This window comes from Pelecanus crispus, chromosome 4 (genome assembly GCF_030463565.1).
Source record: "Pelecanus crispus isolate bPelCri1 chromosome 4, bPelCri1.pri, whole genome shotgun sequence".
Classification (NCBI taxonomy): Eukaryota; Metazoa; Chordata; class Aves; order Pelecaniformes; family Pelecanidae; genus Pelecanus; species Pelecanus crispus.
In genome coordinates this window covers 77,297,159-77,317,853 of record NC_134646.1, presented here as the reverse complement: position 1 = coordinate 77,317,853, position 20,695 = coordinate 77,297,159, and the positions used below count along the sequence as shown (strand labels likewise).

General features: G+C 42.7%; 1 protein-coding gene across 2 annotated transcripts; it reads left to right on the top strand.

Moving 5' to 3' along the window:
• The first annotated feature begins 2,704 nt into the window (after nucleotides 1–2,704).
• Nucleotides 2,705–18,944, top strand: LOC104036822 (E3 ubiquitin-protein ligase RNF4). 2 transcript variants are annotated; one of them, XM_075708895.1, is made up of 8 exons: nucleotides 2,705–2,742; nucleotides 9,793–9,960; nucleotides 10,480–10,600; nucleotides 11,354–11,433; nucleotides 13,176–13,185; nucleotides 14,723–14,888; nucleotides 17,137–17,185; nucleotides 17,530–18,944. In XM_075708895.1, exons 2-8 carry the CDS (start codon nucleotides 9,952–9,954, stop codon nucleotides 17,677–17,679), a joined length of 585 nt encoding a protein of 194 aa, XP_075565010.1. In that variant the 5' UTR covers nucleotides 2,705–2,742; nucleotides 9,793–9,951; the 3' UTR covers nucleotides 17,680–18,944. The 2 variants fall into 2 exon arrangements, with proteins under 2 accessions (XP_075565010.1, XP_075565011.1); XM_075708896.1 differs by lacking the exons at nucleotides 11,354–11,433; nucleotides 13,176–13,185.
• The last annotated feature ends 1,751 nt before the right edge of the window (nucleotides 18,945–20,695 follow it).

Sequence of the window (20,695 nt, the reverse complement as noted above, 5' to 3'; positions counted from 1 at the left end):
AGGCACAAAGCCAAGGAGGATATAAATCTGAATTAAAATCTGCACAACAGTAAGACTATGTAATGTATTTCTATTTTAACTCAATGCCAGTTACTAAGTGTTTAATTATGGCTATTGCAAATATTTAAATTGAAGGAGACCGTCACTGACATTAGTCAGGCATCTGCTTTTAACGCTCTCACTTTTTACTGAAGGAACCCTAAAGGAATTCTTTTGTTGCCACCTAGCTGTGAAGATCACTTCCACAAGTTGATAAAATGTACTTTATTTTTCATTCAGAATAAATGCTAGGGTAATGCTAGGGTAGCCCCTGAAAGTAATGTAGGACTCATGCTCAGTAGGAAGAGTTAAGGAACATAGGAGAGTGAAAAGAAGGACTACAGAGAAGAGGGAACTATGACACTATGTCTAGTAGGGGATTGTAATAGCTTAAAAAGAAAAACCCTTGGTGGCAGGGAGTTTATCTTCCTTTGTGGTTGTTCAGCATTCTGTTGCATTGTATTCCAGAACAACAAAGCCAAGTGATGACTGTAACACCTCAGTTTTCCAGCATCCAGCAATTAACAGGGCTGCCAGTCATGGTCTGGGATATTACATAGCTGAATAGTTCCTCTTAAACCCTGTGATGTGTCTTGCATTTTGAGAATTAAAAAAAAAAAAATCATCATTAAGCAAATAGATAGGCAGGTGTATTGAGGTAGGTAATACGGAAATTTCAAGACCCCATCATATTGCATGCGTCTTCCCCTGTGATGTTGGACCCAGTTTTCAAAATTGTTACTGAATTGCAGTCAAACTGATTCATAACTATTTCCTTCTCCATATTTTCCCTGCTCTCAAATGAAAGGACTGGGGAATAGAGGAATCTCAATAAACCAGCTGTGGAATTTTTAGGTTCAGAAAGTAAATATATAGCAATAGCCCTATTGGTACTGTAGGGTGTGATGCATAAAGTCATCTTCAGAACCAATGTTTTGAGGAATGTAAAAGAATGTGAGTCTTTCAGGAAAAATATCAATATATTCCTATATTGATATTTTTATATTAACATAGCCTATTGATTTTTCAGTGATGGCAGGTCCTGCAACAGAATACACAGAATAACATTAAAAATACCACATTCCCCCTGACAAACATGGATAACTTGATGTTGGAGGCAGCAGATCCTATCCTGAACCACTCTGCCCCTGGCCACCAGAGCACCTTCTCCAGTATTCTTGTTCTAGCGATGCAGTACGCAGAAACCTGAGGTGATGCAATGCAGAGCCAGCCAAGGTCTCGTAGGACTTGTTAGCGTTATCTTACAAAGGCAGCTGTAATGCCACTGGAGCCAGGTGAGCTTTGAAGCAATACAGCTGCATTCGCACTGCTGCCTCAGCTAGTGGCTGTGGCACAGCCCATCCACAACCTGGTTAATTGATAATTGAGAGTGAGCAATGCCTCAGCACTCCACGGAAGCACAGGTGCATGAATAATTCATGATTCATTCATTTACACGTTCGTTATACTATTTGCAGCCAAGACGACGAGGATAAGTGAATAAGGCTGACTCTTAAATCATCTAACAAAAGAGACTTAGAAAATCAGAGGTTTCACCTGTCTGATCTTAGTGACAGACTCATTAAGAAACCGTTTTAGTGCCAAAACCTGCACATTCCAGAGGTCTCTTACTCCAGTGTAACTGGCTAGACTACACAAGCCTTCATATGCAACTACAGTGTAACGAGGCCCAGATTACCTGAGGAAGACCAAGAGGTTTCACCCCTACAATTAGCATCAGACGCAGGGTGCTTGCACCTCACGTAACGCAAGTCACTGCTGGGTGGCATTTGGCTCCCTCTTCCAAATCAGCCCCAGTAAGGTGGCACAGCCCACATTCAGTGACTGCCTGGCCAGGTAATCCGATCTGCCCTAGACAGCACAGGTATTTTGGTATTTAAATGAAACTGAAGACACAGAGACAGGTATGTTGGAATGGCAAGCAAAAAAAAAAAAAAACCCAAACCCATCTAGTACAAATCTCTAAGCGCTGTTCACCCAGGGGAGAAGGCAAGAAAAGTCACCAGGAAAAGCTACGAGTTTATCTACAAGCAGCCAAGCGGCAGGCACGGGGCAGCAAGACCCAGGAAAGGCCACGATTCCTTGCGTTAAGGCGAAGCAGTTGGGAAAAATCCTTTTTGACGCCAAGGTGAGGGCATTGAAACACCTCTGCAAGTGTTTGCAATGAGTTTCATACAGGATCTGGACTAATTAGGCCAGAGGCAACTGGTAACGATCTCCCAAGTCAATGGCTCTGACGAATTTTGCTCGGCGCCTTGGAAACATTTCCAGAAGACTGAGATGGGGGGGAGGGGGAAGCCCCCGAAGCTCACACCCGCCCCGGTACCACAGCCCTGCCTCGGCCGCCCCTTTCAGGGTCTGTCAGAGCCGAGCTAACCCTGGGACGGAGGAACAGTCTCCAAGGGGCTGCCCCCGCCCCTCAGGGTCGCGGCTACCCGCCGTGAGGCGCAGCAGGCCCCGGGCAGCCCGGCACAGGCCGCAGGCCCGCTCCGCCCCCCGCCGCCAGCGAGACTACAACTCCCAGCACGCCCCGGGGCCGGATAAGGGGCGGGGCCGCTCTCTACGTCTTCCCAATTGACGTGCGCGGCGGCCATTCCGCGAGCCGCGGGATCGCCGTCCCCCCAATGGCGGGAGAGCGGAGGCGGGCGTTGCCCTACGCCGCTGCCGGGCCGGGCGCTGAGGGTGAGTGCTGCAGGCCGGGGGGCTCTGTCGGGGGGTGGGAGCGGCGGCCGGGAGCGGCACCGGCGCCACCGGGCCCGCCCGGCCTTGCTGAGGCGCCCGGGGCGGCGGGCGACAGGTGAGGGGAGATAGAGGGGGGCGGGGGGGGGAGGCAGCCGCGCCCGGCCGCGGTGGGGGAGGGGAGGGGAGGGGAGGGGCGGCGCGGAGGGGCGCGGGGCAGAGCGGGCTGCTTCCGCCGGCGCCGGGCCGCCGCTGCCCCCTTCTCCCGGGCGGGGACGGTGGCCCGAGCCCCTTCCCCCGGGCGCGGAGCGGGGGCCCGGCCCGGCGCTGTGGCGGCCCTGAGGGGCTCCCCCCAGCTGCCCCCGGCCCGCCCTGGCTGCGCCTGGGGTGTCCGTGCGGCGCGTCCCGCTTCCCCCCTCCCCCGGCCCTGGGGGGGGGGGGTGTGTGTATTCCCACCCCGGCGCTCTGGGTGGCTCCGGGGCCCGCGACCGCTGCTGCCCGGTCCTCGGGGCCGGCCGCGCCGCTCCTGCCCCCCGTCACCGCCGGGCAGCCGCTGCGCTGGGCTCCGGGGCCCAGCTGGGCCCGCGGCCGTCTTGTGCCGCGTGTTGCCTCGAAAGCGAGCCTGGCCGGGCCCTGCGGGCAGCCTCTCAGCCGCCTGTGCGCCGGGGGCATGGGCTGCATGTGCTGCCAGGCCGTTCGGAGCGTGTCCTCAAGTGGCTGGGAGGGACAAGTGCTGGGGGGGCGGCGATGCCTGCCTCCTCTCCTCTGGAGGAAGAGGGGTGGCTCAACGATGCAGCAGATGTAGCTGCGTGAAGGTGTTGGTCTGTCCTCCCATTTTGTGTGACAGCGGGAGCGGAGGGAGCGCTTCCTTCCTACCTCAGTACCTCCTACACCTCCATTACAGGACATGAGAAGACCCAACTTCTTCCTTTTTTCTGTATCTGATTTTGGGACTATTGAAAGTAAGCTGTAGCCTCTGTCAGTGAAACTTCTGCACGTAAGAACAATGAGGAGCTTTTCTTCTGGCCAGTCTTCATCTTTTTTTGTTGTTTCTGAAATAGGACATCTGGCCAGCTGAAAGTTTTCTGTGTGTTTTGTTCTCTGGGTGTTTTCTTAGCTTCTTTGTTTTGTTTTGGAGTTGCTTCTTGTTGGTTGGTTGGTTTTTTTGTTAGGCTGCTCATAAAGGTGTGTCTTATTTGTCTGTAGATGTACCTGACTGCTTAGAGCAGGCAGGCTAGTATATCTCTATGGTAGGCTGTTTATCTCTCATCTTTACTCTTTTTACAGTGCCTCTCACCAAGCTTTTGTAATACGGGACTGCTTGACCTAATTTGGATAAAACATAATAGACTCAGCTTCTGTTTTCACTAAAGTTGGTGTAGAGCATCTGAAAAAGTGAGAACGTCTTTAAAGGTACTGGAAATACACACGGTAGGAAAGTGTTGAAGAGTAAAATGGCAGATTGCTGTTTCCTGTGATAAAAAATTTTAAGACTAGCACTTTGTGATTGGTACATGCATCTTCTGACCCCAGAAATCTTTTTAATACGTGATGCATCTTTGATGCTGTGTTTCCTGTTGCTAGGAGTGCAAAGAGAGGTCTTAGGAGTGGAAATGAGAAGCAAAGTCTTAAAGACATAGCATATCATCTTTTGACAAATGCAGTGTATGCAGTTTTTGTCACCTGTGCCTTGCACACACCAAACATTTAGACGGATGTTACTGCTTTCTTCAAGTAGTTACTTTAGTGTATTTGTAATGGCTAGGATGATTAAGAAGTAAAGTCTTGTTTGTGTTAGTCAGATGTAGTAAAAATGTCTACTTCTTGCTTAAGCTAATTTGCCTCAATTCATGCTAAGCATGTGGGAGACCAAGACTTTGTTTTCAGAGGGGTGTAAGATAAGTTTTCAGTTTATGTTGTCTAGAGAATCCATTTTTTTTTAACTCAAACATGTTAAATCAGGTCAACTTGAACTCAGTGAAAATGTTAACTTTTTTCATAGAGGAAAAAATTTAATAGGAGGCTTAAATGATGACTATGGGAATCAATATTCTTTTACGCCTAGTGTAAACATTCTTAATATAGGTGACTTTACCTTTATTTTTCTCAGGTATCTACCTGCACAGTGAAAGGTTGATGGATAGAGTCCTTAAAATGCTAGTGAGTTAGCTAGAGTAAACCTTGAACTTTGTTGTTATGAGGACAATGCTATTTAGGCCCTTGGGAGAACTAAATGACAGGAACAATAACTGCATGTGCAGAGCTCTGCGTATGAGAGGAAGGGGGAGTGGCTTTTTTTGCTATGGTATCATCCTGCAGTGATGCAATAAAAAGTCTGTAAAAGTTAAAAGTAATTATTGGCTTGCTAGGTTGATCTGCTAAGTTTTCACAGTAAAAAAGTATTTTTCTACTTTTAAAAAAAAATCTTAATTCTAGAATTTTGAATTGATGTCTGAACGCATCTTGCTACAGGTGTAATAGATGAGCTCGCTAACAGCTTCAGCTGGAATTTTTTGATGCTTATGGGTTGAGGGGGAGGAGGTTGGTGCAGTAACTCTATTTGTATTATCCAATCCTGGGAGTCTTGGTGCTGGGTTTCATAGTGACTGCTGGAGGAGGACCATATAGACCTTATAATTTAATCTGGGCTATCCAGTCCTGTATAACAAATCATATTATTAAATTGTATGGTCCTGAGGTTTTGAAAATCTTTAAGGAATTCTTATTGATGAGTGTCTCTAAATGTGCAAAACTTGGAGCTGTTTCGGTTACCTCTGTTCTTGAACTTGATCTGTGGTGTATTCAATAAAGTAAGCTTTGCTTTATTTTTGCTACCCATTCTTACAGTTAGGTAACTAACTTAGGATGAAGTTTCCTGAGTAAGCCAATAACGTGGAAATCTGTAGCCTCACAGAAGAGGTTTGTTCTTAGAAGACAAAAAAGTTGCTGGATCATGAGACTCCTTCCATAGTCATAATAAATAAATCAACAGTCTGATTTTTTTTTTTTCTTTAAAATAAGTGTGACTCTCCTGAGTTGGGTACTGTTGATACTGATGAACCTGCCTATGATGATTTATTTTAAGGTGGTTTTTCAGCGATGAGCTTCCCTACAGGTATCCATTCTCAATGTTCTTCTTCAGGAGAAGCTTCTGAAGAGGTTTAAGATTTGAGCCATTAGCAGCTAGAACACTTGTGCCTTATTTATACTCTCTGTATTAAGTATAAAGAAAGCCTACTGCCAGTGCTGTAAGATTCTGAAAATTAAATGATGCAAATAGCAATGGTGCTCTCTGTCATTCAGTTCAAGAAGTGTTTCTGTCCTGTTTTGCCTTTGAGGTCTGATAGTAGGTCCTCCAAGACATGTCATAGTAATCCCATAAATAATCTGTTCCTTGGTATCTTGGTAAAGAAGCGTGTGGATATTTAATGTGGATAAGGTGGTCTTAGCATGACAGATCTTCTATTGTATATTACTTTGGTTTTCTTTTCACCGTAATTTTCAGATTTAAGGGTTTTGGTTGGTTGGTTTTGTTTGGGGTTTTGGAGGTTTGTTTTTCTTCTGTGATGGCTGTTCTTTGGCACTTCAGCCACTTGTGGCCTGAGAGAATCTGTGCAACACTTCATGTTTAGGTGCTTGCTCCCCCCTATATTTTTAACCATTTCTAAAGATACTTTGTCAACATACCATTGCACTGGGTTGTATTCAGCGTTAAGTTTGAAAAGCACAGAGTTGTGTGAAACCTTCTGGGTGTTTTACATCCAAAACTGTGCTGTCTAGTGAATGCATCAGACGTGGTTTTTGCTGTCTTTCAGCAGTGCAGATATGTCAGTGTATCAGATTGCTCTAACAGAGCAACAATTAAAAACAATTCCAACAACTTGTAGTTTAAAGTAAGATTATGTAAAGTTTATTTCTTTATAATCCTCGGATGTGTGTACAGCTAACATTTCCCAGCTTTTTAACGTCCAAGTATTTTTTCCAATTCCATATCTGAGGAGAATCAAGGAAAATGTCTCTTGGCTTTCTTGATGAAATAAACTTATAAAGAATCTAATGGCATAAATTCTTAATATATGTCATATGTTGCTCAGTCTTGTTCATCCTTCTGCTATGTGCGGAAAACTGCTTTGCTTTGTAACTTTTTTTTCAGTTACAGTTGTAGCTGTTAGGTGAAGATGGTAGCTTGTCTTTGAGCAACTAGTTTGAAAGAGCAGATGTGCTAGGTTTAGGGATGATTCTCTCCCTTTCCCTCATTCCTTGTGCTGTGTGTCCTCCATCTTCCTCTTGTCTCAAAAGCTCTAAAACCAAACCTATGAATGATAATCATGTGGAGAGAGGAACTCCTATTGCATCTAGAAAATGTGCTCACAGAACAGTCTGTCTAGTTTGTTTTGTGTGAGTGCAGAATTAGGCATGGTCTTGTTTTAAAAGTTCTTGTTCCCTATCCCAAAAATTCAGTGAAGTGACTAAAATAGGATCTTCCCAAGAATGTTGGTAAGACTGGCAGAAAAGCTTTTGTCATTAACAGATTAAATGAAATCTAGACCTTAAGAACAGTGGGGTGAAGTGTGCAAAGGGAACTGACATTACCTGGATACAGATTGTTATGAAAATGGTTGTGTAGGTGAGTCCTGTACTGAGGAAGCAGCAGACCGAAAGGCAGTTCCCAGCTTTCTCTGATAGGGAGCAAACTCTGAGCCTTAGTCTTCAACATCTCAGGTGAGAACATAAGGCTATTGCTCACATTTGTGAGAAAAACTCTGGGGTAACTGTACATTTAAGTTTAGATTTTTAAAAAAACATCTTTAAAAACAAACAAAAAATCTTAAAACTATCAAAACTGATTAGGTCCATGCTGGGAGTGGGAGTTATGCGTAATGGTTCTGAAAATTTCATCTGCTGTGACCAGAATCTGCCTGTGGGTTCACTGAACGTTAAGTCTGGCATGTTAACTTTCATTTTGGCTTTTGCAGTCCATTGCCAGTTTTAAAATGACAAAACGGGAGGAACTTGAGTGGCACATTGTGTTGCTTAAAACTGTGCACAAATATATCTTTGGGCTTAGTAAAAGTACCAAATTTAGCATAAGGAGTGTAAGAGGAAAAAAATCAGTCAGGCTTCCTTTAAGCCAAGGTTATGATTGACTACCAGTGCCATTCCTATCCCACTGCATGGTCTCAGTGTTTCTTAATCTGAGAACAAGTTAATAGCGTGTGTGCTGGTCTTTGCAGCGTAGATCAAGGTCAGTATTGGGAAGACAGCTCTGCAGTTCTTGTTTGACATAATTGTTTTTTTCCTAGTTCTTCCCCTGTCTCCCCCCTCATGTCCTCATTGTGTGTTGGACACAAGATAACTTTACCATGAGCAGGGTTTAACTTAGGAACGTCAGTACTGTGTCAGATACTCATAACTGTCTTTACACTTGCTTTTCACCTCTTCCCACTTAGGAGTTTGCTTTCTGGTGGGTAGGGGCATGCACAGATACAGTTACCACAGGGTAGCTACTGTACACTCGTATGCTCTTGCAGATCCATGAGTATTTCTAAACTGAAATGTCTCTACTCCACTTGCTTTAGATTCCTCTCAAGCTGTTCAGCTCCCACCTGTTGGAATCTGGAGATGGGTTGGAGAAGAGAACTGCTTAGCTGCAATTTTGTGTTCTCTCAAGATGGCTGCTTATGACACAATTCGCAGTGATTCCTGCCCACACACAAACATTACCTTGAGAGTCAATCAGCTGCTTTCAGTGAAACTTAATTAGGATTCCTCAGTGAAGACTGATCACCTGGAAACTATCAACTCCAGAAATCTGGCATTGGGCATTAGTTCATTTTGTCTTTGAGGCCATAACATGATGCCGACACCTTGACAGCAGCCCCGTGCCATCCCTTTTCTGGGATAACAGTGTTCATGGTCTAGAGTAGAGGAGGACCCACACAATCTGCCAGAATTTGCGCCCTTTAAGCTGATCTAATAATCCAGAGCTGTGTTGTAAGCAGTGAGCTAAATTCTCTAGAATGTTCAGGACCCTGGGGGACTCGCATAGGTAAGCTGCTTTGTCGCAAAAGCAGTGGGTTATCCTGCGTATGCATTTCTTCCCACTTGTTCGCTGAGGTTTGCTTTGTCAGAGCTCAGGGAGCATCTTTGGCCTGTTCCTGGCTGTGCCCTCTTTGTGAAGGACTCTGCGCTGGTCTTGGCAGCGTAGGTCAAGGTCAGTATCTGGAGCGAGTGGATTTCTGCCTTGCCTTCCTGTTTTGTTTGACGGCAGTGGAATAGGCCTTCTAGTAACTCTTATCTTTGGATGGCACTACTTAACTCGTTTTAAGGCTTGCCGGGGCTTCTGTGCTGCCAGACCTGTAAAAAACATACAGGGGCAGGGAATTCTAGATGGTCAGACCCATGGAGGAAAAAGCAGCTGTGTGTCCAGAGGTGATTTTTATTTTTTAAGACGGATTTGTAACAGACTTTCCGTAGGCTTGGTCAGTGGACACGGAGTTGTCTGTTAAGGCCTTTTCCAGTCGTTTGTGCAGTAAAATGCAAGTTGTCTGGCAGGCTTGATCCCGAGGCTTTTTAAACACTTTACTACTTCTTTTAAAGAAAATATTTTACCAACTAATTTGCAGTGCTTTGTCTTCTAAAATTAGTTATTTGGCTTGTTTGGGGTCCTCCCATTGCCTCCGCCACAGCTCCTCACGGTGTGTTGGACACGGGGTAATTTTACCGTGAGCAAGCTTTAAGATGTGAAATTCAGTACCACACACAAACATTGCCTTGAGAGCCAATCAGTTGCTTTCAGTGAAACTCAATTAGGATTCGTCAGTATGTTTTTTGGTTTGCTAACAACTAGCTTGTTCTGGTGTTTAGTTTAAGAAATGGGTAGGAATGACTGAGACTTCAGGTCCAGTTGTGGGTGTCTGAGGCTCAAATACCAAACTCTGGGTCTCCCCTTCTAGCTTTGGACAGAAACTGGTGTCTCGGGAATCGTGGAGAGGGGTGTACTTAAGAGAAGAAGCATTACAGGTAGTAATCGTCTCTCTTCTTTTCTTGCAGCTTTGGAAGGACATTGTTCTCAGCTACTGAGAAAGCTGGACTTTTTAACAGTCTACTACCAAAAGGAATAGAAGGAGCTGATAGTCGTAGCTTCCTTGCAATTAATTTCATGGTATTTGTGCCTCTCGCTTTTTGTGTGGTTTTAGATCAAGAAACACCATGAGCACAGTAAGTATTTTACTACTCAATGCAAACCTGATTCTTAAAATGTGTTGGTCATGGTACTTCTGTAAAGGTTTTTAGGAGTTTGTAGTAGCTACATGGGAAGATAAGCATACTAAAATTCAGGTAACTTTGTGTTCTGTGATACTCTAAGATTTTTAATCTCTCTGGGTGCTAGCAGTAGTTCAGAAATGCTTACAGCGTGAGCAAAAACCTTAGGTCAGACCGATTCCAGGGGCTGGCTGGAAGCAAACATCTGATGTAATTGTGAACTAGAGTTCTCGTTTGCAAAGCATCACGATATGTTTTTTCCTTTGTCACCCAGCTGGTAAGAGATCTGGGGTGATGTCTTTTCCTTGGTGCGATGCGTTCAGGTAGGAATGGCCCGTACCACCATTCTTTGCACATTACAGCCTTTCAGGGGAGTGTTTTGTGTCTCCTTGGGTGCTTTCATTGGTGCTGCAAAGATGAGGGCCGCGTTAATATTACTCCTGAAGAAAATGCTAAGGCTTTGTTCTCTCTTAGGCTCAACGAAAGCGCCGTGGAGGAGCAGTTAATTCTAGGCAAGCTCGGAAACGAAACAGGCTGGTGGCTTCTACTGCGGAAATGGCTTCAGAAGCAGAGCCAATAGAACTTGAAGAAAGTGGTAAGCTTTCTTTTTAACTTGGGAAGAACATAAACTGCTTCTGGAGGGTTGGGGTCCCACTTCACGTGTATTCTTGCCAGTTTCTAGGCCCTTTACTGGGGACAAAGGGAGACCTCTGAGTTTTAGAAAGGGTCTACTATGGTATCAGGCTGCCCAGAGAAGTGGTGGAGTCACCATCCCTGGAAGTGTTCAAAAAAACGGGTAGATGTGCCACTTGGGGACATGGTTTAGTCTAGTCTACCCTTGATTGGTTTAGTGTGGACTTATAATGTTAGGTTAGTGGTTGGACTGGATGGTCTTAAAGGTCTTTTCCAACCTAAACGATTCTATGAATCTAAGATAATTAAAAGTTTGTCATCAATCATGCCCTGTCCCTCAAGGGAAGATTTACAGCATGGTACTGTAAAATTACTATATGCGATATGATTCACGTGTTATTTTGTGTGATAAACATTCTCCTATATTCAGATGAATAATGTGTTGCTGTGTACCCCCCTCCCCAAGCTGTTGTCATACAACAAAAGTGTATGAGGAGCTCAGCTGCTGTTCCTTTTGCATTGCAACTTGCAGAAGGTGGTGGTGGTAATGCTCTCCGTGGACTGTTGAGGGTAAAGCTTGGGTGAAATGTTGGATATGTTCCTGAAGAGAGGAGGGATAGGGCAAGGTTGAATCATACCTCAGCCTGTTAGATGGTGGCAGGCAGTTTTATTCCTCTGCAATCTCTGATCTTGATTCTAACGTTATGTTTTGAAGCTGGTGAAGAAGTGGTAGATCTCACATGTGAATCTTCTGATCCTGTAGTCGTTGATCTAACTCACAATGATTCTGTTGTGGTAAGTATTGAGTGGCACACTCATCTAAATTATGTGGTCAAGTTAGTTTTGTATTGTGCTCCCTGATAGAATCTGGCTTTCAGGATAAGTTTTTAAGTTCAAAGGTGACTTGTCAGTGCATGAAAGCCACGTGGTCCAGGTCAACACTGAAGCTGCTCTGGAGGTGCTGCTCAGCAAAACCCTCCCTGGGCACAGCGATACAGCCTTGTTTTCTCAGACTCTTGTAAATCTGCATGGGTACTTTTCTTGAAAAGTGGCTGGTTACATGTCTATGCAAGATTTTATCCAGTTTAACCAGTCTAGAGGTGATCTTACACCTTTTCCTTGTGTAGACGTGATGATAAATGCATTTCAAGTATGATAGTCCCTAAGGATTGTAGACCCCTCATTCATAAATGTTAGTGTGAGGATCAGAGGAAGTCTGGTGTACCCATCATGGTGCAGTCATGAATGTTTGAGAAGAATCCTACTGATAACTGCTAAGCTTGAGGCGTCTTGAAGACTGAATGCTAAGGCCTTGAAGAATTCTATTGACATGCATATGTGACCAGTATTTGAAGATCTGTATGGTAAAAGTAAATGGATGTCATGAATGTGGCAGTAAAACTTAGGCTTAAACCTTACAAGGTTTGGGTCATAGTTTACCAAGGCCTTAGATATTCAAAGACTCATCTTCTGGGCTTGTCTTCTGGCACCTAAATAAGTAGCCTGACTTAAAGGGTTAAAACACAGCTCTGATTTACCACTTTAGACACTAGTGTTCCCATTCGGCCCCAAATGGACCTACGAATGTGTCAGCATCTATGAGTATCACTTGCAGATTCTGGCAGAGTAATTGAAATTAGCTTTTTGCTCCAGAACTTGGGCAGAATGTCTACTGGTCATGGGTAATGTAACATAAGGAGATGCAATGTACAGATGAAGCTGTGATAGATATAGCAAAGGTATAGGCCAATGATTTAAGTAAATAGTAAAGGAGATTAAACAGTAAGTCTTTGACATCACAAATACAAAGTGTTTAGCTGCAACGTTGGTTTAAGGTTCTCCTGTCACAGAGATGCCAAGCGCAACTGTAGCTGACCATGGTACAAACTAGTTCAGTTTATTACTCCAAGAAGTCTTAAGAAAACACAGTTTTTGGGGGGATGCCACTGCTGCTGTGCGGAACCAGAAACAAGCAGCAGGAGTAGTGTGGGGGTATCTCCTGCTGGGATCGTTCCCAAGCCTTTGCAAAGGAAAGGCCTGGAACTCTATGCCATACTCTGCACTGCCCCAGCTCTAGTTCCACCAAAGGCAATAGTGGGTTTGGCTTTGGTGTTTTGTTTTTTTTTTTCTTCAGCTGCTGTTAATGTAATTTGAAGTGTTTATGGCTATCACACCTGAATTTGCCTCTTTGAGGGAGCAAGAGGGAAAGAATCTCATCCAGCCTCAATCAGATGAGGGCACTGAAACTGGGCAGCAGGGAGGAGGGTGTTCAGATGGTTCGTAAGCTGCCTCCATTTCTGTCCCTTTGCAGCCCTGTGAGCAGAAGCAGAAGCAACTGCTTGCTTATTTTCAGAGCAGCAGCTGATTTACTACCGCTTTTAACATTCTCAACCAAATGCGAGTGATATCCTACCATTCTCAGCTTGTGTGGTTGTAATTGCGTAGCTAATCTGGTGTTTGTATGTAACACTGAGGGTGCACACCAAAGTCTAATTGTATTTTTCTTTTCTCTCCCTTCCCATATATTTTGATGCAAGATTGTTGAAGGTGAGTTGACGTTTTTTAATTGATAATGCAATTGTCCTAAACTTTTTTTTTCTTCTGCAATGAACTTGAGCAGCATGGATTGAAATGTCATTTACCAAAAGACAGAGGACTGTGCTAAAGTATCTGGCCAGCGTCTTAGGGAATGGATCCTGCCTGTGTTTGATAGTCGCTATTAGAGTTTGTAGCAAGTATCTGAAGTGAAATAGACTAAAGCTGCTCAAAATGTGTTTTCTTATTTTCCACATACAGAAGTTGTATAAGCCCAAAGTTGATGATAATTTTAATTATGATCTGGAATATCTACTTTGAATAAGAAAATGTTGAGAGGCTTTTGTAGCCTGTGAAGGAAAGTTACTCGTAGTCAGAGTATTCACTTTCATTATTTAGCCTAATGTGCCTCCAATTTAGTATTGAGAAGTATTAACAAGTGTGGATTTTTTTTCTACTTGAGGTGTGACCATAGTTATAGATATAAAGAAGTTCAATCCTTTACACCCTTCAGGCCTTGTTCTGATTATAATACCTGAAAGTTTTTAGTATGTTTTTAGCTGCTTCCGTAGAATATTCTGTGCTCTGAATGAAGCAAGAGCAAGTAAAAAATACTTGCAGCAAATGTTGTAGATCAGTACTTATGCCGGAAGGAACTTTAATTTTGACGCTGTTTATGTAATTTTAATTGATTGGTGCTTGATGATTGTTACATGTACACTTGAATTGCTGAGATAATTATTGCATGTGGTTTGTAATTGTTAAAAAGCAAACAGCAGTTCTTTAACCTTTGGGTGCTACAGACCAGACAATTAAAATTTTTTTTTTATCTCCTTTTATCTTGGGCAGTATGACTCCATTTTCAAGTTACGTTAACTCAGGAGGAAGATGATGAAAATATCTGAGAGATGCTGCTTAAAGTATTTTTATAATTTCCAAGAACTGTTCTTAAAAAGACTCATTTTATAGAAACTGCCTTTGAGTGAGGACGTTTGGTTTAACACAGACAAAAAGAGTGGAATAGTTTTGCAACATACCTGGGTAGAGCAGTGAGGAACCACAGCAGCATCTCTTCCATCACTTCTGAAACTTTCTGAACAAAGCACTCTGTGTTTTACCAGGCCTTTTTGTTGTGTGTGTGCTTACCTTTCCATGCTCCCTGGAAACTTAACTTCAGTCCTCCACTGTTTCTCCCCCCAACACTGTATCGTAGCACTCTCCATTAGTTAGAATTGGGAGAGGTAGCTTCCCTTTATAGGGGAGATTTATTCACAGGTAGTCTAACTATATGAAACTTAAGACACTCAGAATACTTAAGATCATGTTTTAGCTGTTTGTAGGGTGAATAGAGCAAACGTTTTATGTTGATACGTAGCAGAATGTTCACAATGTCTGCTGATGTTCAGTCTTAATATTTAGGAAGCTAGTTTGTTTAAGATTACTTTTTAACCCAGCTGAATATGGTCCCTTTAAAATACGAGCAGACTGCATTTCAAGGCTAGTTCCAGGGATATATATATCATAATATATCTAACTTATTAAATTACAGAGAATCAACGACAAAGGAGAAATCTCAGACTAAGAAGCCAGCGACAGTCGGACAGCTGTGTACTGAGTAGCGATGATGAAGATGAAACAAGAGATAATGATGTGTATGTGACGGATAAAGTGTCTCGAGAATTGGGACCACTGGAAGATGAAACTGCAAGTTCAAAGTATGTATGCCTTATGACCTGCCAAACATTGAATTTTGCTTTTCTTATACATACAGGACTAAGTTATATTATACCCTGGCTTATCTTTGAAGTCTTAACTTACTCTAGTTCTCTCTTTCAATGAGTACAACGTCACATTTCGCATGATAACCAAATAGTACCGTTTGCACTTTAGGATAAAAAGCCAGCCCAAGACAGATGTCAATTTTGCATACAGCCTCAAAGATGAGCGTGGGGGTATGGCAAGGAAGGAGGATTAGTCACAGGCCATAGCTCATAATGTATTACATTTATGTTTCATGCGAAGCTCTAGTAGCGATGTTAGATATGGTAATATTTTCATTGGTGTCCATGACACTTGGTATCATGAGACCGGTAGGCAGCAGCCTGGCAAATTCCAGTCAAAACTATTACTCATTCACTGCTTTTTTACACACTGTGCCACTTAATTTTTCTCTTGGAGCGGTAACCGTTCTTCCCAAGGTATACTTGCAAGGTGATTGTGGAGGTAATACTGTTGTGGCCAGTTCTTATTCTGTCTCATGTATGTCATGGAGCTCTGCTGTGCTGGCATGTGAGGTGGCAGTCTCACTGTTCGGGCCAGGTGCCTGCACAGTAGAGACCACATTCTGCAGAGAAACAGTAAACTCCTGCTGTAGGAGCGCTCCCTTATGTTAAGAAAGATGCAATGTATTAGACTAATTAAATCAGGTGTCCATGTGACTAGGGAAGATGAAGAACATGAGAATTGGGCATAAACCTTTTTAAAGTGTTTGGGGGGAGGAAAAAATACAGGTTTTAATAAAGCTGGTGTGCTTTGAGCCTTTGAGATTACTGGAAGGCAATGTAGGAGGGAACTTGGGTATGGAAATTTTGGGTGTCGGGTCTTAAATATGCCACTTAAAGGGCTTATTCTATTCTAAAACATAGTGTGTTTTGCCAATGGATTTGTACATTTTTAAATTTTGGTAGTTAAGTATGTAGGTGAGTAAATCCCACTAATTAGTTAGTATAAAAAGTTAATGTTTTGTTCCTTCAATCTCAAGCTTCTCTGTTAAAGAATGTGCCTTCCTGCTCTGTTTCTGTAAGGCTGAAACAACTCAGTGCTGCAGCGGTTAACGTTGACAAAAAGGTACTGATGCTGGAGATTGCCACAGAGCCGACTACGGTGTTAGTCTGTAGTGTTAGACTACTCTTGCTTATACGAAGGTTATCATCAATTGTAATTAATTACTGAGTTGGTGTTATAACTGCTGGATAAAGAATTTGAGTAGTAAAAATGGGAGAATTAATGGAGTTAAATTACGTATGTGAAACTAGGGGTAGACATTAGTAGTGCTCACTGCTTGAACTTAAGATTATGGGATAAAGGATATCTGATGCTTTCTATTCCTGTTTAATTAATCAATTACAAACTGTTCCTTAGCATGGGCAGTGACATAATAAAGCCAAGTGTTTATGGTAAAGACTTATGAAAGCAGTTTACTGTGATTGTTTAAAATAGAGATTGATTTGTAAATAGAAGTGGCAGGAAGCTCTTTCAGATAGAGAATATTATTCAGCACTTATGGTATGGCATGTTCCTTATGTAGAACAGCTATGTCTGTTAGTAAGTGTGCGTGCAATACGGCTGTCCTGGAGGCTGAAGGCAGGAGAGGTACATCTGTAACCACAGCTTGGTAACAGCCACTGAGTCGGCCTTTCCTTCTCTGAACTAGAAATTTATTTTTGAATGTTACCTCACGTTAGTGTGTTCCTGCCCTATGTTTTACAAGGAAGGAGCTCTTGATATGCATATGTTACTGGGCTGGGGTGTTGCTAAGTTAGAGTAGGGGATGTTTTAATTTCTGACAACTTCTTTCACTTCTTGAATGAATACTTTCTAAAGGACAGCTATCTGGTTTTTTTACAAAACTCTTATTTATGACCTGTTGATACTGCCATACGAATGCTGCACAGTGCTATAGACTGCTGTTACTTCTAATAATAGAGCAGGGTGGCTACCTGCATCTTCCCCCTAATGAAAACTGAGACGCCAGTTCCTTTAGGTAAGGGAGACCCTAACGACTTAGTAAATGCCACAGACTGAGAGAGCTGAAGGTATGCAGGGATCTTCAGATGAAATGCATCCTGGCTTGTCCGTGCAGTTGGATGATGATGTGATGCTTTATGTATCGGTAACCCTTCAATGCACAGTGAAATTAATGGATGCATGTTCTTTCTGGTTTTGTTCTCTCTCTCCCCCAAGGCCGTCTGGTACCATTAGCTGTCCGATTTGCATGGATGGCTACTCAGAGGTAAGGATCCACGTGTTGTGATTGTTTCTTTTGTGTTGGAGGGAGAACGGGGCAGAGGGTGAGCTATGCAACTCTGTTGGGTTATGTGGGATGCCAGAGGCAGCTGGCTTAAAGTACGGACCTTGGATTTAAGGTGAAATTAGCATGTAAGTCAGTCATTTCTTAGTGATGTATGTAGAGGGAGAAACACTTTCCAAGATGGCACTGAAAGATCTTTGGTTCCTTGCTATTAAGGTAGTAATGTACTGACTGCAGATACTCCAAGTCCTGTTTGCCTGGTGCCAGTAGACCAGCAAAGTTGAATTCTTTACTCCAAATACCTGTTGTGGTTTCTTGTCTTCCAGATCGTGCAAAGTGGACGACTGATTGTGTCAACCAAATGCGGCCATGTCTTCTGTAGTCAGTGCCTCCGTGATTCCCTTAGGAATGCCAACTCTTGCCCGACCTGCAGGAAGAAACTCACTCACAGACAATATCATCCTATTTATATATGAGTACTTCTATTTCTCAGGACAGACTCAACTGGATTTTTGGGGAAAATGTCATGTTTTCAGTGCTCTGAAGATTTAAAGAGCAGCGGGTTGTGCCCACATCCAAATAAAACTCTTTTTTTGGAGAATAACTTGTACATATATAGACAGCTTTTTTTTATGGTCCAAGCTGCTTCTTGTTACGTCCCTGGTTATAATGTTAAATTTATGACTGTCTCTAAACTAGACCAGCAGCCTGTATCAGAAAGGAAGCAGCTAACCCATTTCCTTTTACCTTTTTAATGCTTAAGAGGGGTCTGAATATTTTGTTATTTCTTACTCTTTAAATTATTCCCACCATCGCATACAGATATGGAATAGTTACTTTTCAAAATACAGGTGAACAATTTGCTATTTCATTACACTTTTGTTTTTATCCTATAAGAAGCTCATGACTATATTGCTTTCTGCTATACCATCTTTGCCCAAGTAGAGTAAGTTCTGTAATGATGGATTGTTTTATCGTAAATCAATATTAAATTGACAACCAGGGTCATGCAATAAAATAACCTGCTGTTAACCAGCAATCAGGTTTTTTAAGCAGAAGGCTTGAACATGTAGATGTCTTTATGAACTCCGTGAGATCTAAAGTACGTAGACAAATTGCAACATGTACAATGTGAAAATACTCCTTTGAATGTTTTAACTGCCAAGAATTCCTGTATTTGAATTGCAACACTGAATTTATTTTCTGATGGGATGAGATGGTCTCTGGGGTTTACTACTGTTCTATAGCGCTCTCTCCTGATAAGTAAGGAGAATATAGTCTTCTCTAGGCTTGCTAGTGATGAATAAGAAGTAAATTGTATGCTTTTCTCTTGTCAGCTGAATACCAAACTACCTACAGATCATCTTACTGTATCAAGGGTACCCAGTGTAATGCTTAAAGTTCAGTATGTTCCCTTTGCTGTTCTCTTCAGTTGTTATGCTGACACCTGACTGGTTTTAGCCTGGTGCATAGGATTAAAAATTAAATAATTGTATTGCTGTGGATTTAGGAAGTGGAGGCTTCAAAAGGTAGCAATCTTGCCAAGGTAGCAATCTTGACTTGGCAGCTTTTTGGAGAGAAGTTTAATCTCCCTTTGCCCTGAGGGTTGTCCAGCTTTATTTAAATGTGCGTTTTTGAAAAAGAAGAGAAGTCAGATACATGTCCTCAGAGGGAGAATTCCTCTATGGAAGCAAGGCAGGAATACACAGGTTTATCCACTGTTATCAAGTCACTTCTGGGTTTGTTTGGGTTTTTTTTCCAGGACTGTTATAAATGTTGGCTTTAAACCTGCTACAGCTAAAATCTGCAAGCTGATGTGGAATCCCAGATGAGCTGATACAAACAGGATTGTAGTAATTAGATAAGATGATTAAAATCAGTATTTTATGATTCATGTATGCAGTAGCTGCATCTATGAAGGTTGAAATTTGGTCTGTAAAAAAAAAAAGTCCAAAATTAAACTCAGAAACTCAGATGCCTTTTGGCAGTTGGTTGATTATGATAAACCAATAGAAGCACCATTCTGTGCTCTGGTGCAGCAAAATTGTAGGATGCGTTTAGTTAATGTTGGTATCTGATGTGTCCCTGCTAACCTGTCCTAGGGATCTGTAGGAAGCCTTTAATTAAAGCAGCTCTTCTAATTAGCTGTCTCAAGTTCTTTAGGGAAGACTGCAACACAAAAGTAAAGGTTGTGTTTTTTTTTTTAATTAGGATGTTTAGGGACGTTTCTGGCTGTAGTAATACAGACAGAGTTTTGTTCCATAAAGGCCTGCTGAAGAAATGCAATACCTTCCCTACCCTGGTTTTGAATAGCTTTGATGCAGCCCGGTTGTCAGGAATATGCAGTTTCTGCAGTGTGGCAATATGTTAAGTACTAAAAAGTTACACATGTTTAGTTACTGTGTGCTCCCATTGGCAATACAAACTACAAGTGAGGACTACAGCAGTCTTAGGATAGCGCAGTGACAACAACGGCTGGAATTTGGGTCTGAAAAACCATAGAAACGATGAAACAGTACTAAAGATTGCTTAAAGCATTAATTGCATGAAGAGCAGCAGCCCAACATTAAAACTGTCAAGATATTTAAGGGCCACAGAAACAGCTTTCTCCCGATAGCTTAAAAAATCAGCAATTATGGCCAGTTTTCCTTGGGTGGCTACTGTACGAGAGGGAGGACAAGGAGAGGATTGAAGGGATTACCTCGGGGGATGAGGGCGAGTCACGTATCCGTGCAGCTTTCACCGTGTACTAGCCATAGCCTAAAATGACTTTGCACAACTCCCTCCATGTAAATACCACTTTATAGTTTGTGTCTCAATATAGATCTAATTGAAATTTAGGTACCACAAACTATAAAATATTTAACAAAGAACTTTTTAGCTTTTGTGAACCCTGTGAAGTACCACAGATTTTGTGCAGCTCAAACTGAATTTTACGTCTCGGTACATAGAAAAATACTGAATTGCGTTACACACTTTTTTAGGAAAAAAGAAAAAGGAAACCCCAATATATTTGAGTTCCAGTGATGTTTCCCATTGGCAAGAGTGATAGATAATATAAAGATTTTTTCATTATGTAAATGTATGTCTTGTTGTATATAGTTGGATTTTTCCTGTATTTAATTGTATTCATGTCTGTCTGTCCCATCTATGTTGGACTCTGCTGGTAGGCAAACAGTTCTTTTAACAAGTGGAAATAAAACCATCGATTTAATCAATCGGAAGCGCTCGTGCTTTTAATTGCCCTGTATTAATTGACTTGGAGGGGAAAAAAGTCCTAAATCCCCAAACCTTTCAGTTCTTTTGCCTAAATCCCCAAACCTTTTAGTTCTTTCGGCCCGTGTGGGTTGTGGGGGGGGGAAGGAGGAAGGCGCTGCCCGGGGCGGGAGAGATGCGGGGGTGAGGGGTGCAGCCCCGCTCGAGGCGGGGGGACCCTGGGAGCCGGCGGCAGAGGGCTCATGTCAAAGGGCGGGGGGTGCCGGGTGTCTCCCT

Bases quoted from the DNA above. Each gene is read 5' to 3' on its own strand.
- LOC104036822 (XM_075708895.1), top strand. The intron at 10,601-11,353 runs GTAAGCTTTCTT...TATGTTTTGAAG, and splicing joins AATAGAACTTGAAGAAAGTG to CTGGTGAAGAAGTGGTAGAT. The intron at 17,186-17,529 runs GTAAGGATCCAC...CTTGTCTTCCAG, and splicing joins GCATGGATGGCTACTCAGAG to ATCGTGCAAAGTGGACGACT.